The sequence below is a fragment of the Ixodes scapularis genome, unplaced genomic scaffold, assembly GCF_016920785.2.
Source record: "Ixodes scapularis isolate PalLabHiFi unplaced genomic scaffold, ASM1692078v2 PGA_scaffold1__304_contigs__length_218370807, whole genome shotgun sequence".
Classification (NCBI taxonomy): domain Eukaryota; kingdom Metazoa; phylum Arthropoda; class Arachnida; order Ixodida; family Ixodidae; genus Ixodes; species Ixodes scapularis.
Window position 1 is genome coordinate 11992672 of NW_024609846.1, and position 14906 is coordinate 12007577.

At 43.2% G+C, this 14906-nt stretch overlaps 1 protein-coding gene across 2 annotated transcripts in view; it reads left to right on the forward strand.

Annotated features, from left to right (window-relative positions):
* The first annotated feature begins 490 nt into the window (after window positions 1–490).
* Window positions 491–14906, forward strand: part of LOC8025839 (replication factor C subunit 1) — a 53917-nt gene continuing 39501 nt past the window's right edge. The window contains exons 1-8 of one of the 2 annotated variants that reach the window (XM_040205891.2): window positions 491–654; window positions 7128–7352; window positions 8054–8102; window positions 8182–8265; window positions 9467–9669; window positions 10942–11016; window positions 11121–11205; window positions 12074–12175. In XM_040205891.2, coding sequence (XP_040061825.1) covers window positions 652–654; window positions 7128–7352; window positions 8054–8102; window positions 8182–8265; window positions 9467–9669; window positions 10942–11016; window positions 11121–11205; window positions 12074–12175 — 826 coding nt within the window. In that variant the 5' untranslated portion in view covers window positions 491–651. The remainder of the gene's footprint in view (window positions 655–7127; window positions 7353–8053; window positions 8103–8181; window positions 8266–9466; window positions 9670–10941; window positions 11017–11120; window positions 11206–12073; window positions 12176–14906) is intronic. The other variant, XM_040205890.2, reaches the window with a different exon arrangement.

Here is a 14906-nt window from a genome sequence, read left to right on the forward strand (position 1 = left end):
AGAGGGAAGTGACGTCAACGACACAGCAAATGCAGATTGGATGTTGACAGAAGAAAACGAAATCAACACCCAATCTGCGTTTGCTGTGTCGTTGACGTCACTTCCCTCTCCCCAGTCTCCTGGGAGTGCAAAAATCGCAACATAGCACCCCTGGGATTCATCGAGTGCGCTGCTGGCCTGGTGTTGTGCTGCCGTGATGGATATGTCGTTTTCAGAAAGAGACATACCAGCATGCATCCCTTCTCTTGCTGTGCAGGGAGCTGCCCTAGCTCCTGCCGGCCGAGTGGACCCCAAAGTCCAAGGGACCGACGAAGTCGCGTAGAATAGAAAATTCCAGAGAAAGAAGCTTTTGCGTTCCGGCTCAGATCACTTCGTCGTCTTTCCTCCTCGACCGCAGGGTCAAGGGAGGATTACTAAAATATTTCACTAGGTGGCGCAAGCTACCGTCTACTAAAAAAAAGAGCACAGCACCGTAGCCACACGATCTTTTAGCCATCCATCCACCGAAAGACGACATGGCTATGGTGTACTAGAATAACATGGCGCGAAACGTTTACGTGCGTGTGATTCGCAGCGTGCTGTGAACCATAGAACATTTACAAATTGACGCGTGTCATATAGAGCACCATCGTAAGGTGGATCATCTTCAACATGGTTAGTGTTCATTTGGCACGATATCCGTCGTTCTGCGAGTGTCTGGGTGCTGTCTGACCGTCTGACGTTGCCGACAAAGCTCGCGTCATGTAGACATGTTGCCACGATGACCTTGTTCGAGACGGGGTTTGCGAAGTAAATAGACGGTGAATTTGAAGGCTCAGATGTTGCGCCATATCGCTAAAGGGAGAAAACGGTTGATCCTTTACGGGTCCGAGAGCCTCCGCACGATATTGCTTTCAGACTGTGATCAGTGATGGTTCGTTGATGGAATGTATTTCTAGAACAAAAAGGAAGTGCGCAAGCGAGCTGGTCTAAATTGAGCATAATTTCGAAAAACATCGAGACTATGGTGAAATAAAGGACAAGGCAGACATTGAGACTTTGTGTTTGTCCTGTCCCTTATTTTACCCTAGTCTCGCTTTCGTAATGTTCTTCCCGTATTTTTACTTCCTTCGCGCATTTGGGTCTATGAACCTCTTTTAACCAGAAACTATCTTATCGAAAATTTAGCATCGAGTTGACTGACACAGCAAGTTGTCAACACAAGAGCAAGAGGAGCTCCTCATAAAAGTTATTTGCTCTTCACTTGCCTCCTCTCCAGCATTCATTCTGCTCTACAGGAAAGAGTAAAGGGCTTTGTTGGAGGAGCTTATGCTGCTATTTTCGCAAGTAATTTGTTTTTGGAACCGCATGCTTTTTGTATTGATTTCTTTTTCTCATTAGGCTTCCACCCCATAAATCGAGTTAGGCGCTCTAGTTTTTAAACGTTACTGAGACAACTCGGTTGGGAAACTGCCGTAGAGCCTGCTTTGAAAAAGTGGCTTCGTTCCATACTCGAGAAGCAAACTAAAGTAAAGCCCCTTTATGTTTTAAAAGTAGCGCAAGGTGCATCAATGCAAGAGGCTGGTGCAGCGTGCAGCCCTTGGGAAGATTGTGCCAGCACAGCGCAGCATTGAGCTAGATTTCAGACGGCATGTTCTTCCCAGAAGTGGCGTGCAGCACGTGTCTAGAGCATATACACATCAGTGAATGGTGCCACCTTTCCCAGGATAGAGGGGCTTTAAACTAAAGGCTATCGCAGCGCTGCCATTTCTCCCGCAGTGACCACTCCTAAGAACTGCACGTCTGCATGTATCGGTTCAGGTCGAGTTGCGCAATGGCCGGTGGCACCATCTCGCAGTGCCATTTTGCAGTAGCAATAAATATGAACGTTCATAATGTGACTCGTCGCTAAAGGGTGGTGCTGTTATTGTATTTAGTTTCTCGGTAGATGCGAGTGGTCCGAGTTTCAAGGGTGAGTTTCCCAACTGAGTGTTTTAGTAACATAGGTTTTCAGTTTGTTTTGCACACATTTGCAAGTATGGCCTCAGGGCACTGCCATCTTGCTCAGTTGAGGTGTGCTTGGGCACGTCATAATCCAATTACAACGCCTTGCTGAGTCGTGCACCCAAGCGCACCCCAACTGAGCAAGATGGTGGCCATACTTGCAAATGTGCATAGACCCTTTAAATGAAAGAGCACCATCTGCCGCCATCTTGAAGGACACAGCTTTGCTTGTGCCAATCTGGAAACGTTTCAATGTTGTGATACAATCACAGTATGTTTGCGTCTTGTGTAAAGTCAGACGGAAAGTGGTGTGGTTGCCCGAATTAGAGAAGAAACTGTTTTTGTCTCGTTCCGCAGTGATGTCCAGATCAAAAGTCGGCCCCGATGGGGGGTGGCGACTGGCCATTTGACGTGGCCAGGTCCTTTTGACATGGAGATAATTGAGCCTGATACTCTAACATAGTGCATTGTTATTCATGGAAAGTGTACAGCTGTCGATTTCAAATATGGCTATTTGTGTGGGAAGTTGCATTCATAGATGCGGAAGATTGGTAAAATTACGGACTCGCATGCTTGTCTGGCAGGTTTAGACTGCTGAATAATTACAGTATTCAGACCGTTAAAGGGCAGCTCTGCTTCATCTTCGTGTTTGAAAAAGCAATGGAATCCTCTTCAGTATCACCTAGAAAGATCACATGTCAGATATTACGACATAGTTCTGTCTGAATGTTTCTTAAACGGTCCGGCAGACTTTGCAACTCACCAAGTTGCCGAAATTGGCTGACTCGAGCGGGCGAATTGAGGCGCTGTCAAGGCTACGGCCTTTGCGTAGCCAGCATTGAGCTAAGCGTCATCAGCATTGCCCCCTTTTGTTTGTTTTTACTTCTATGGGCAAGCACAATGCGAGACGTCAGCAACGTATCTTCTCGGCGCTCAGCGGTGTCCACGTGATTGGCGTAACGTGCCTGCGCAGCGCGCTTCTTGGGAGCTGTCCTGCCGTAGTCCCGCCATTACTGCCGTCTCCAGCGTCACAATTGCCATCATCATATCGCCGTTTAGGATTATTGTCTTTCGGAGTTTTGTTCACACTACAGACACTATGTGCGCACACTTATGCCGCATTTGTTTTGACGTCGTCGAATGTCGTAGACACCAAAATGTGGTGAAGAGTGCGGTGCAGACGACACTTGCGCCTGGCACACGCCCGTCCCAATCCCGCCCATCGTTGCGTAGAGAGGCACGTGACATCTCGTACCATGTGAAAGCCATGTTCTCGGCGGCCCAAGGCCGATGTTGCCAGACAGGGCTGGAGTTTCGGTTTCGATTTCTGTTCGTGTTTAAAATCAGATTTAATAATATATATCCCATTTTTTGGGAAGCAAATGACGTAGTGTCTTTTACTAGGGCTTTTTAATGCAAAATTACTCATTATCCCGAAATCTTTGAAATTGAATGGAGTTGCCCGTTAAGTATGATTTAAAGTGACAATATCACAATATATTTGTAGCTAATTCGTGTAACAACTGTTTTCCATGAAATGTTAGCAGTTATGCTCGACGAAGCTTGGGAAAATTATTCGGCTGTGAGTACGACTTGTCTAACAATATATTGAAATAAATTTTGTGCAACGGAGTATAAAGTGGTACTTTATTTGTGCGTGTGCAAATGTTAGAATCTCTGGCAGAAATTTAAACATGCCCAGTGAGAATCACGATATAATCAAATTCGGCTTTCACATAGCCAGTCTACACAGATGATGCGCTAGCACCATCCAAGCAAACGGCTGGTGAGTTTGGCAGTCAGAGGACTTTCGAGTGTGGCAACTAGCAGTCGGTGGGCCTGCAGTCATCGGATTGCCAACAACTGTGCACTGCGTGCTGCATTGGCCAGTGAAGTGATTGCGGCCATCTGCGCCAAAGCTCTTACCGTGCAACTTGCTACATCCTCCTACATTTTGCTGAAATGTGAGAAATTTGTACAAACATTGCACCAAAACTTATTTTCACTTTTAATAATACTGAATATATAATAAATCAGGGCCCACTAAATGGCCGGATCGTTACGGTAAGTTTTTGCAAATTTCCAAAACTTTTGATTATCTTTTCAAATGACATCATATGTGATTTGATCTCTATCAAACCTTGACAGTAGTCGGAGGTTTCGCAATATTCCTCATGCTGGTCGTCTGTTCTGGCTGGATAGCTAGCATCGTTAAGTGCACTTGTCACCATGCAGTGGTGTACTGCAGTAAAGCGACAACTGCGTAGTGGTCGTCGCAGTTTTGCATATTTTCCACCTCCGCAGCGCACCCGCGTGCTAAGGTGAAAGCGGTCCTCCAGAGCGGGATATTACTCACGGTTTCTAAATATTTTAATTCAAACAGATTTCTTTTTTTTTTAAGGGGGTCAATTAGACGAGTGTAGTCTTCACCGTCTATTTATGAGGCTCGGCGGGCATTAGACGAGGAGATAATCGTTATGCTGAGTTAACTAATAAACTCAAATTTGTTAATTAACTTTTCAAATACTGGTTTTCGGAGTCATGTTGGAATTACAATATTCAAGGCAGTAGCTATAGATGCCAGACCAATTTAAGAATTTGTGTAAAGGTAATGGTTTCTCAGATAATCATTGACCGAATTTCGCACCCTTTCGCCAGATTTAAAAATTGTGCTCCAAAAGAGTGCATCAAGCGCTGCCCAGAATGGTGCTTGGAAGAGTGACGTAGTCGTTTTAATCATGTCGTCACGTGTCTTTGGCGCACCCACCAAGGACATACTGCCGAGATAGTGACGACATGATTGAATCAACAATGTCATTTTTTTTAACGTCTTTGTGGGCAGGGCTTGCAACACTCTTTTTGAGTGCAAATTTCAAATAGGGTGAAAAGACACAAAATATTAGTAAATTAATATTAAAAAAAAAAAAAAAAACTTTGCCTTTCTCGCAAATTCTTTAAATTGGCCTGTCCTCTAATCAAACATCCTGTATATTAGACTGCAATATTCTGTCAATATCTGTTTCATATCCTAGATTCATCAAGGATACTCAAGTATTGCGAGAAAACGTTTTACACACTGCTCTTTATACCGTATTTACTCCAGTAATAGCCGCACTGTTTATGAAGAAAACTTGAGGGTTCGGTTTTTCGTGGAGCACGCTGATTGCCAATCACCGTGATCGACAACATGACTCCAGTGGTTTACAGGACAGAGATAACGTCTGTGCGCAAAGATACCATCTGTAAAGGTTGCATTTGCATGGAGAATCGTGTTTTCAATCTAATTGTTCCTTATGTTTTTTATGCGCAACGCGATGATTGGCTGTATATGTGCTTTGCGGGAAAGTAGAAGCAAGGGCCTTGTTCATAAATTGTGCGGTTAGTACTCGAGTAAATACGGTATTTACTTTTTATGTCGCTCATCTACAGCTGGGAGACTCGTCGCCCCTGTGAGGCAGACCAAGTTCTAGGCTGTATAAACATACCACACAACCCAATTTTTGTCAACTCTCGTTTAGTTATTTCCTTTATATAGGTTTCATTTGTTCGTTGTCACGGTAAATACGGTAAATTAGAACTGAATCAGCTGGAACAGTAAATGCAAGCCTGGGAATAACCTGAATGAGTTTGACGTGATTGTTTTTTAAGCTGATTTCTGTTGTCGTAAAGTTTTGTCTATAAAATGTCAATGATGTCCATAACCAAATGACAAAAGCTTTGTTTTCTATCGAAATTAAGAACTGCAATTTTATTACTACTTTAGAACTTAACGAAAACATCAATTAGTGTGCTCAAAATTATTATATTTGAACACTATATCGTTTGAATATACTATTTGGTTTATGTTGATTTCATGCCTAAAATCACCTTGCACAGTAGTTTGTACTGCCCTTCATAAATCAGTGTCTTGTTACTGTGCCTTGTGTTTCTACATGCGATTAAGCTTCTCTTAGTTAGGAAATAAACCTGCCATGCTGTTAATGCCATCAAAAGGGTGCACAAGCAGGAAGGCAAGATAGACATAAACACATATTCACACTGGTATGACTGAAAATTAAATGTGTGCTTATGCTCAAAAAGTACTTTTTGCTGCTCCAAAATGGACTTCTGGCTGCTCCAAAGGGTGCTCTAAAATTACTCGGAGTAATCACATCATTGATAAGCTCGTGACTGATCGGGAATAGACTCTGTAAAAAGAGGATGATGCAACCGCAAGCCTTTTGTACTTCTGTAGCCACAAACACTCACTTATCTAATATAACAAGGTGGCTGCATGCCACCTTGTTACAAATACACATAAAAAACAATCAAGAAACTAATCCACTCTCACTTATAATAAATTAATAGTACCACTCAGTCTCTTGTTCTTACTCAGAGCAGAAAAATAATTTCTCAGTGTGTGAAAAAGAAACGGTTGTTGTATTTTACCCATGACCTCTTCAGCCCACTGCGAAACTCGTACTGGGGTGACGTAAACAAACTGGGGGCATCCTTCAAGATGGCGTCTGCTGCCCAGTGTACCCAGCCAGATCTAGCTTTATTTCTTTGTTATCAGAAGTTTTGAAAGGGTCTATAAAACCGAAAATAAATTTTTGACGACAAATGTAACAGGATACATGAGACTGACAGAGTATCACAATACGTTCTACGCATCCTAAATGTATTTCACGACAGATAAATACATCTTCCAAATGTATCTTGATACAGAGATACAGATACTTGAAAGCATCGCTAAAGATGCTATCGCAATACATATGTATTGCGATAGTTGGGGGACCAAGGTTTGTTATTACATGCCGATTGTAATGTAGCCTGTGCATCTTGACATGTTCGGGAGAAAAAGGATTTGAGAGAGCTGTCATAATTTGAAGAGTGTCTTACCTTCTCATAGTATGGAGTGTCTTACCTTCTCATAGTCAGGCAGAAGAAAAACTGCATACTGCGTTTGTTTGCTTAAACCGCAGTCAGTAATGATATCTTATCAGGGTTATGATATCTTATCAGGGTTCTGCTGATTGAGTTTGACGCTGGTAGATATCCTTAGACATGTGCGCAGCATGCCCTTGGATAAGGGACATTTGTTAAGGGTTTTAGTACTATCTTCTCAAGGTATGACAACGAGGGTGTGTGCCGTGCCGTTTCAGGATATTCGAAAGTTCTTCACTCCTACAAGTTCTTTCGCAAAGAAGCCAAGCAACGAGGAGCCCAAAAAGAGTGTTGTTGCAGCTCCCACCAAGGGAAAGTCGAAGCAAGCCAAGGCTGCAAAAGAACCCAAGCAGACCAAGCCAGCCAAAGACAAGGAGACAAAGAGATCTCCGGCGCGGAATTTCAAGAGCTCTAAAAATGAAGAGGAGGAAGTGGCCCCCAAGGTTGTCCGTCTGATATCTTTTCATGTTGAGCTGTGGTTTGTAGTGTTAGAAAATTCCACTAAAAGTATGGTGCTTTGAGTGGCCGACTCTTTACTTTACACTTGAATCCTGGAATCTGGGAAACAGAGAGATAATGTTTCTGAAATTAAACTAAATAAAATTAATGGGGAAAAAAAAAAGAAAACAAGTCTGGTTTTCTTATTATATATTAGTGGAGTTGCTCAATAAAATGGCACATGTTAGATGGCATTTGACTTTCTGTATGTGGAGTTTGTTATTTCAAACTAGCCTTTGAGTTTAGCTTTGTGTTTCTTGTTACCGTGTAGTGACAGACTGGTGCCAAGCAGCCCTTGACAAAGTAGGGCATGGGAAAATTAAAGGCACCCTCAAAGTCTTGTGCACACTTTCCTCAGTTGCTTGTCTTTGAGAAACCTCGAGCAGAATTAAATTTGATCTTGTCCTTCATTTTTGTTTTGTCGGCTTCTATGCCTTTGGTGTGGAGGCTGGCACGTGAGCGGTTTTAGCATGTTGCCATAATTCTTAAAGGCTTACCCTGTCCCGTGATATTTTTGTTTGTTGGTTACTGTTGATAACAGTAATGCCTTGCATCTTTGGGAACCTTATTTGACGCGAGTCTGTTTGTTTTTTGCTTGAGTAAGGTGATACGCTCAACCAATGTCTATAAATGCTATCTATTTCAGAAAACGGAGGCAAAGAAGCAGCGTAGCCGAATTATAGTGCACGATTCAGGTCGGTAACACATTTTTCTTTACATTGGTGTAAAAAACTGTGCAGAAACAAAATTTATAACAAACTTTTTTTTCTCTAGATACCGACGAAGAGGATCCCCTTCCGAAAAAGGCAAGAAAACAACAGAGAAGTTCCACTGTTTTGGTCAGCGACAGTGACGATGGTAAATTGTTTTTAAAAACAGTTTTAGTCTAAATATTAGTACACTCGGTTTCAGACTGCCCTACAGAGCTAGTGCAAGCACAACATTAGAGCTTCTTTAGATATTATTCATACGGAGTTCTGACAAGCATAGAAGTTTTGGTTCTCACGTCGGTGCCTCGAATGAGCACTTTCCACGAGGCTATGTTCTGTTCACCCCTACGCTGACAGTGTGGGGGGAGCTATGCGCTCTCTGCACCAGTGAACTGCCTCTCTCATTACAGGCCCCCACCCTCTGCATGTGGGTAAGGGCGGGGGCTGGATCACGTGCTGAAAGATAGACTCTCAATTGGTCCAATGAGCATGCAATTTCCTCTGCACTGTCAGCTTAGAGACAAACGAATTATAGTTGTAATGGTCGTTTCCTATCAATCCTAAGAGAGAAACAGGAAAAACTGGGTGATCGCTCGTTTGTGTTATCTGTGTTGATCCCTGTATGAAGCTTAATCCGTCCACAACAAATTTTTTTTCCTTGTGTAAGGTGTTTTTAGTTATTGTATTTTTTGGCATATAGTCCGCAGACTATGCATGTTTAAAAGTTTAAATTTCACCCAATGCAGACTCTCTATACGTGCGGACTAAACAAGGATTTGTTTTTGTTCTAGGTCGTTCCCTGTGACTAGACGTGAAGGATTTTATGGATAACAGAGTATATTAGTGTTGATCATTGTATGATACAAGCTTTTTTGTGAACTAATACAGCAGGCATTTGTCAAGGTGTGCCGTGTATGATCATTTTTATGTTCGGATTAGGCACTTACCGCCGAATTCACAAACCTCACTTCAATTGAGGGGCCCCTCCACTTCCTCGAGGAAGGCGCGAGGGCCCCTCAATTGAAGTGAGGTTTGTGAATTCGGTGGTAAGTGCGGGCTATGCACTGATTACGGACTATATAAGCAAACCCTTTTCCTTTTGACCCCAAATTGACCCCTGTGGACTATGCGCCAGGTGTAGACTAGCCCAGAAAATACGGTTAATTTATGTATAAAAATGCTTGCATATATTTTATTGTTAATTTTGAGAGCAGCAGTTTTTTTTTTTTTAGCTACGGAGCTTCATATTTTTTTCCAAGAAGCTCTTGTGTTTGCATCTGACCTTGGTTTAATAGTTGGAATAGATCTTTTTCTCTTTTAATATTCATTTTCCACGGCGTGTCCTGCAGACTCGGATCCGCCCAAAGATCCGAAGCCAACAGTATCCAAGTCGCCCACGCCTCCTGCCCGAGTGTCGCCGAGAAAGAAGCCAAAAACGAATGGTTCTGATCCTCCGGCAAAGAAGCTGGTGCCCGTGACTGCTGAGGACTTCTTTGGTTCCACTCCTAAACCCAAGTTGTCGCTCTCCAAGAAGCTTGCACAGGCAAAAGAGGTGCGTCTGCCATGTTCATACTTTCTAGGGCCTATCAGGGCCGTACCCAGAAAAAAATTTCGGGGGGGGGGGTTTTCGGGGACAACGGCGGCCATCTTGAAAGTGTCTATTGTCTTATTTTCGCCTATGAATCATGTGCATCGGTGGCATATAATGGAGAGTTACAGCAAACCGGAGAACCGGTCCCGGTTTGGTACCCGGTAGCCGACCGGCGCCACTGCGCGTGCGCAGAGGTGGAGATTAAAATCGGCTGGCTGCCAGTGCACCGACCAGGGCTGTACCCAGAAAAACATTTCGGGGGGGGTCAGAACCCCCTAACCCCCCCCCTGGTTACGGCCCTGGGGCCTATTTCCCTCTGGTTGTGCAGTGCGTGCACTGTGACTAGTTATGGTATACTGGGGCTAAGGTAGCCTTTGTAAATGCAGCCTTTTCGTGCAAATTCGGAAACTGCTCATACTTTGAGTTCGTTACATGCTGTAACTAAGAACAATAGACCCTGTTCAAAAGTCTGTGCCAACGTCTGTCCGCCATTGCTTGCTCACATGATACCCTGAGCATGTATTGGACACGAGGGCTGCGGCAGCTTTCAGTGGGAACTTGGCTAGCTCGTATTGGATACGAGTGTGACGTCAGCGTTCGGCGAGGACTTGTATCCAATCACGCGCTTCGTGTCCAAGCAATGGCGACCACCAGTGTTGCTTGGTGGACTTCTAAAAACAGTCTATTGCTTACAAAGAAAAAAAGAAAAGATACCAAAAGAAACAAAAAAGAGCTCATTTGGTTGTTTTAATGCTTTATTAGAACATCTGTATTGTAAAATCAATTTACAAAAAAAAAAAAGAAATCTGTATGGTTCAGTGTTTTTACTATGTACCAGTTTTCCAGATGCCTGTATTCATATTACAAGCTCTTTTTACCTTTGCTCTGTTATATAAGTATATTTTAACCATACATTATAATTTCTTCATAGTGAAGTCAGCATTTATTATTTTTCATACATTAGTATTTTTATTTTGCAGCTGCCGCAGATGCCTGTACTACAGTTTTTATTTCCAGTAAATTGATGTTATAATAAGCTGGTTGTGCAGGCCGTCGTTTGAGGTACTAATGTGATAAAAATACTGATAGTGTAAAGAACCTTTTTTTTTAAAATCTTAATTGACACAATTGTAGAAGTACTTTTTTGTACTGTCTCAACAATTTGATTAGGTTTCAGCATAATGTAAGCTTGGCTTGGCACAGACTTACGGCACCTGACGTGTCTTCCAACAGGTGTCCAAAGCAAAGGAAGCACACCACGATGAGGACTTTGAAAAGACACTCGAGAGACTGGACGAGCGAGAAGAGGTGAGTACCCTGTTAGAGATTGTCCGTTCCCTGCTCCGCCGAGGGCAGTATGATCTACTTTCGTAGCCTCATCGAAACTTGCCCAAATTCTGGCGTTCTTACAGAAAGCGTGTCCCCCGCTACGCTCAAGTCCACGCAAGACTGCTAGTGTGGCGACAAAGCAGGATGCCACGGAAACGACACCTAAAGGTTGGGCGTCAATTCTTTTCTTCGTATTGCATCAGTTTGTTTTATACTGGTGCTACAGTGCAATCCCCTTATACCCCATATAACGATATACTGCTTATAATGATCAGTTTATATAGCTTCTAGACTAGAAATGAACAGTTTCTAGTCCAGATACAACAATAATCGGTTATAATGATTGAATTTTCGGGTTTTCTAATTATGGTTATAAGAGGATTGCACTGTACAAGATTGCCTGGTTTGTTCTCTCATGATTGTGCATTTGAGAGTTCAAAGGTTCTCAGCCAGTGTTTTGGGGGTGAGTTCCAGTGGAGCGTATGCGGTTTTTTCTGGTTCCTTGCGGTTCACGTTGGGTTCTCTCATCCTCTTTTGGTTGTTGGGGTTCTTGTACTATTCAACTGATATAGTTAAAAATAATGCTACGATGGAGAGGAAAAGGAACGTCAGAAAAGAGGAAGAGAAGGTCTGAGACCTTCGTCAGAAACCACCTTATATGTCACTCTTGTAATACAGTAAAACCTTGTTATGACAAAATGGGATATACATAACAAACTAATGGATATAACAAAGCAATCATAATTCCCCTTGCTTGCTAATAGTGTGAAGAAATAGACATTGGGTGTAACAAACTAATGGTTATAACGAAATAATTACGACCGCTCCTTCAACTTTCTTATAATGAGGTTTTGCTGTATACCACTTTACTCAAGTAAAAAAATCATGAGTCGAGTTGTAGCAGGTTTTCAGTCCAGGCGTTCTTGGCCAGTTTGCATGCTAGGGGCTGGTCATGAACCATACAAGTGTGTGTGAGAACGAGCCTTTTTGAGACGTTTCTTTGGTGGACTCTACAGTATGTTTTATTTTTCAACAGTGGTATCACCAAACAAAGGAAAGAAGGCAACCACCAGACCACCAATGGAGGACAAAATCAGTACCAGAAAGACCCCAGAGAAGGAAAAACTCAAAGAGCCAGGTGAATATCAGTCTTTTTGTTTAATTGAACGTCACTTTAATAAAGTTAGTTTTTCTCCAGTAAAAGTTGTCACTACGTATATGAGTATCTTAAGCATCATATTTACTCGAGCAGTCGGTGCACTGTTTATGAGCAAAGCCTGCACATCCGCTTCCCTGCAAAGCATGTGATTAGTCAATCATTGCAATTGACAGAAGAAGCCCAGCAACTTATTGGATAGAGATAACATCATCAAGCAAAAATGCTATCTGTGCTCATCACGATTCAAATTCTCATGCAATATCTCAACCTCATTATAAACTATGTTTCTTGTGTAGAACGTAATGATTGACTCTGTGTGTGCTTTATGGGAAAGCAGACACACAGGCCTTGTTTATAAGCAGTGTGTCGATTGATTGCTCAGGTAAGTATGGTGTATAATACCTTTACCAGCATTACAAGCATGCTTCAACTTGGCTTTGCTATGTTCATTTCTTTTTAGTTTATCAGTTGTTACTACAGTTGAACCTTGATTTAACAAAGTCACCGGGACCCACTAATTATTTCGTTAAATCGGGAACTTCATAAAATCGAGAAAGTAATTCTTCGGGCACAAGCTGCGCGGGAAATCCGAATTTGTTCGTTAAATCGCGAAATTCGTAAAATCGGGTTTCGTAAAATCGAGGTTCAACTGTATCGAGATGTCCTACTGTATGACAATAAAATGTATTTTTTTATTCTGTTGCCATTTGCTTTGAGGCTGCCAAGACCAGCAGCTCATGTTTTACTTTTGTGCGAGTTGCAGCATTATCTTTTCTGGCAAACGGTAATGAAATTGGGATTGATTAAAATTACTTTCATGCTTTGTTCTGCAGAATGGAGGCAGAACCGTTTATCTACCGAGATTGCACCATAGTCTGAGCTCGTCTCCATAAAAGGATACTTCAGCGAAATCTGAAATATACCCGTCGTGTTCAAAATAGGTTGAATATGATCCACAAGATCCGTAAATAACAATCGCACGTTTGTATTTTGAGCCTGGTGGCTGTATTTTTCGTTATAATTGGACTCTGACAAGTACTCGGAGAACAGCCAGCGAAGAGCACGTGACATCCAACGCAGTCGTGACGTAGCTCGTCTCGGGACGAGCAAAGCTGCGGCGAGGCTGACGTCGAGAGGATGGCCTAGTCCAGGCTAGTCGTTCCAGCCACCGAAGCGGCTGCTTTTGTAAAAAGTTTGAGTGACGGGTTAATCTATAATCTTGTAGGGGGACAATAGCGACTTCTGCGACACACAAAGGGGATTCTCAAGAAGAGGGGAGTTCCTCCTTCCCCTCTTCTTTCGTCGTGGGCGGAGGCGAGACAATCTCCGTCACTAGCTGTCAAGGTTCCTAGACAAGCATTACAAACAAGGCGTTAGCGACATCCACCAGGTGCTCTTTGCTAATCGTTTAATTTGTTTTAAAACTCCTTTTCGTGACTTTTTTAACAAGATAGTGGTGTGTCCGATGGGATACTGCTCCTCTGAACACATATAGACCAAAAAATGAGCGCCGGAATTTCGTTGTAGTACCCCTTAAAGGAGCGATGCAACAATTTTTGTACTGTGCACAAATACCGCTTAAAACGGATCCCTAACGTTAATGACCTATGAAACACGCGTTCGTTTTTCACCCCACGCAATAGAAGTCCCAGAAAAAAATTTAAGAAAAACGAGCAGCGTTCACCCCCTCAACTCGCAGCCAGAACAAGTGGCCACGTGATCTGGAGCCGGATATATGCCGCCAATGTTGATCATAGCCACGCGCTGGGGTTGGCAAAGCGCTGGACACGCGCTTAGTTCCAGACATTGTTATGGCTCGGCTGTTGTCGTCGTTGCAGCGATTGGACACGGGTCGCAACCCGAATGCTTCTCGTGCTAGCAATTGTCACGAGCCCAAGTCGAGTGCCCACGCAATGCTCGGGTCCAATCTATGAACCGCATTCAAATATCGTCACTTGGGTGTACTGCGATCCCCGAGTTACGTCATGAAATTTTGCAAAGGAGAGATTGAATGAAAATGATCGCTTTTGTCCTTGAATTTACACCGCAACAAAGGAGTTTCTTGGCCAGTGGCGTTGCGTGTGAGTATCCTTGAGTCCCACTAGTGCCAGTAAGCTCGTGTATAGTGAAAAACATTCCAGCTGAATATCGTTGCACAGCTCCTTTAAAGGAGCTGTGCAACGATTTTAACGTTGAAAGAATTGGCATCTTCTAATTTTGACATTGTTCACCTTGTCACAACAGACAGAAAACACACCTCCTTCCATCGAAATGTTGCAATTCCGCCGCGTAATCGCGAGGCAAAAATTAGAATATTCCCCGACCTGCAGCCGCGAGCGGCGGCCATGAGAAACATGCGGCGTGACGTCAATGGGGGGTCTCGTAGAAAGATAGCAAGTTGTGCGAATACCTGCTCTATAAAAGGTAACTTTTCTACAAATCTTGTCGTTCCAACATAAATATAAATGCTTCAAAAACCTGGTATCATCGACAAAACTTTTATTATACGGAGTTTTAGTGGCGCCATCTATCCTAGGTCCACAAAACCGTCAGCTCTATCTGCTACCGCGAACAGCCACCAGAAGCCGGAGGGGGAGGGGGACAGGGCCGGACGGGTATGGCCGGACCCGGATGAGACTTTCCTCCTTTCACCATATTGTTCGTGCTGCGCCCGCCAGCACATGGTCACGCGGTTGCGAGCGGATGATTT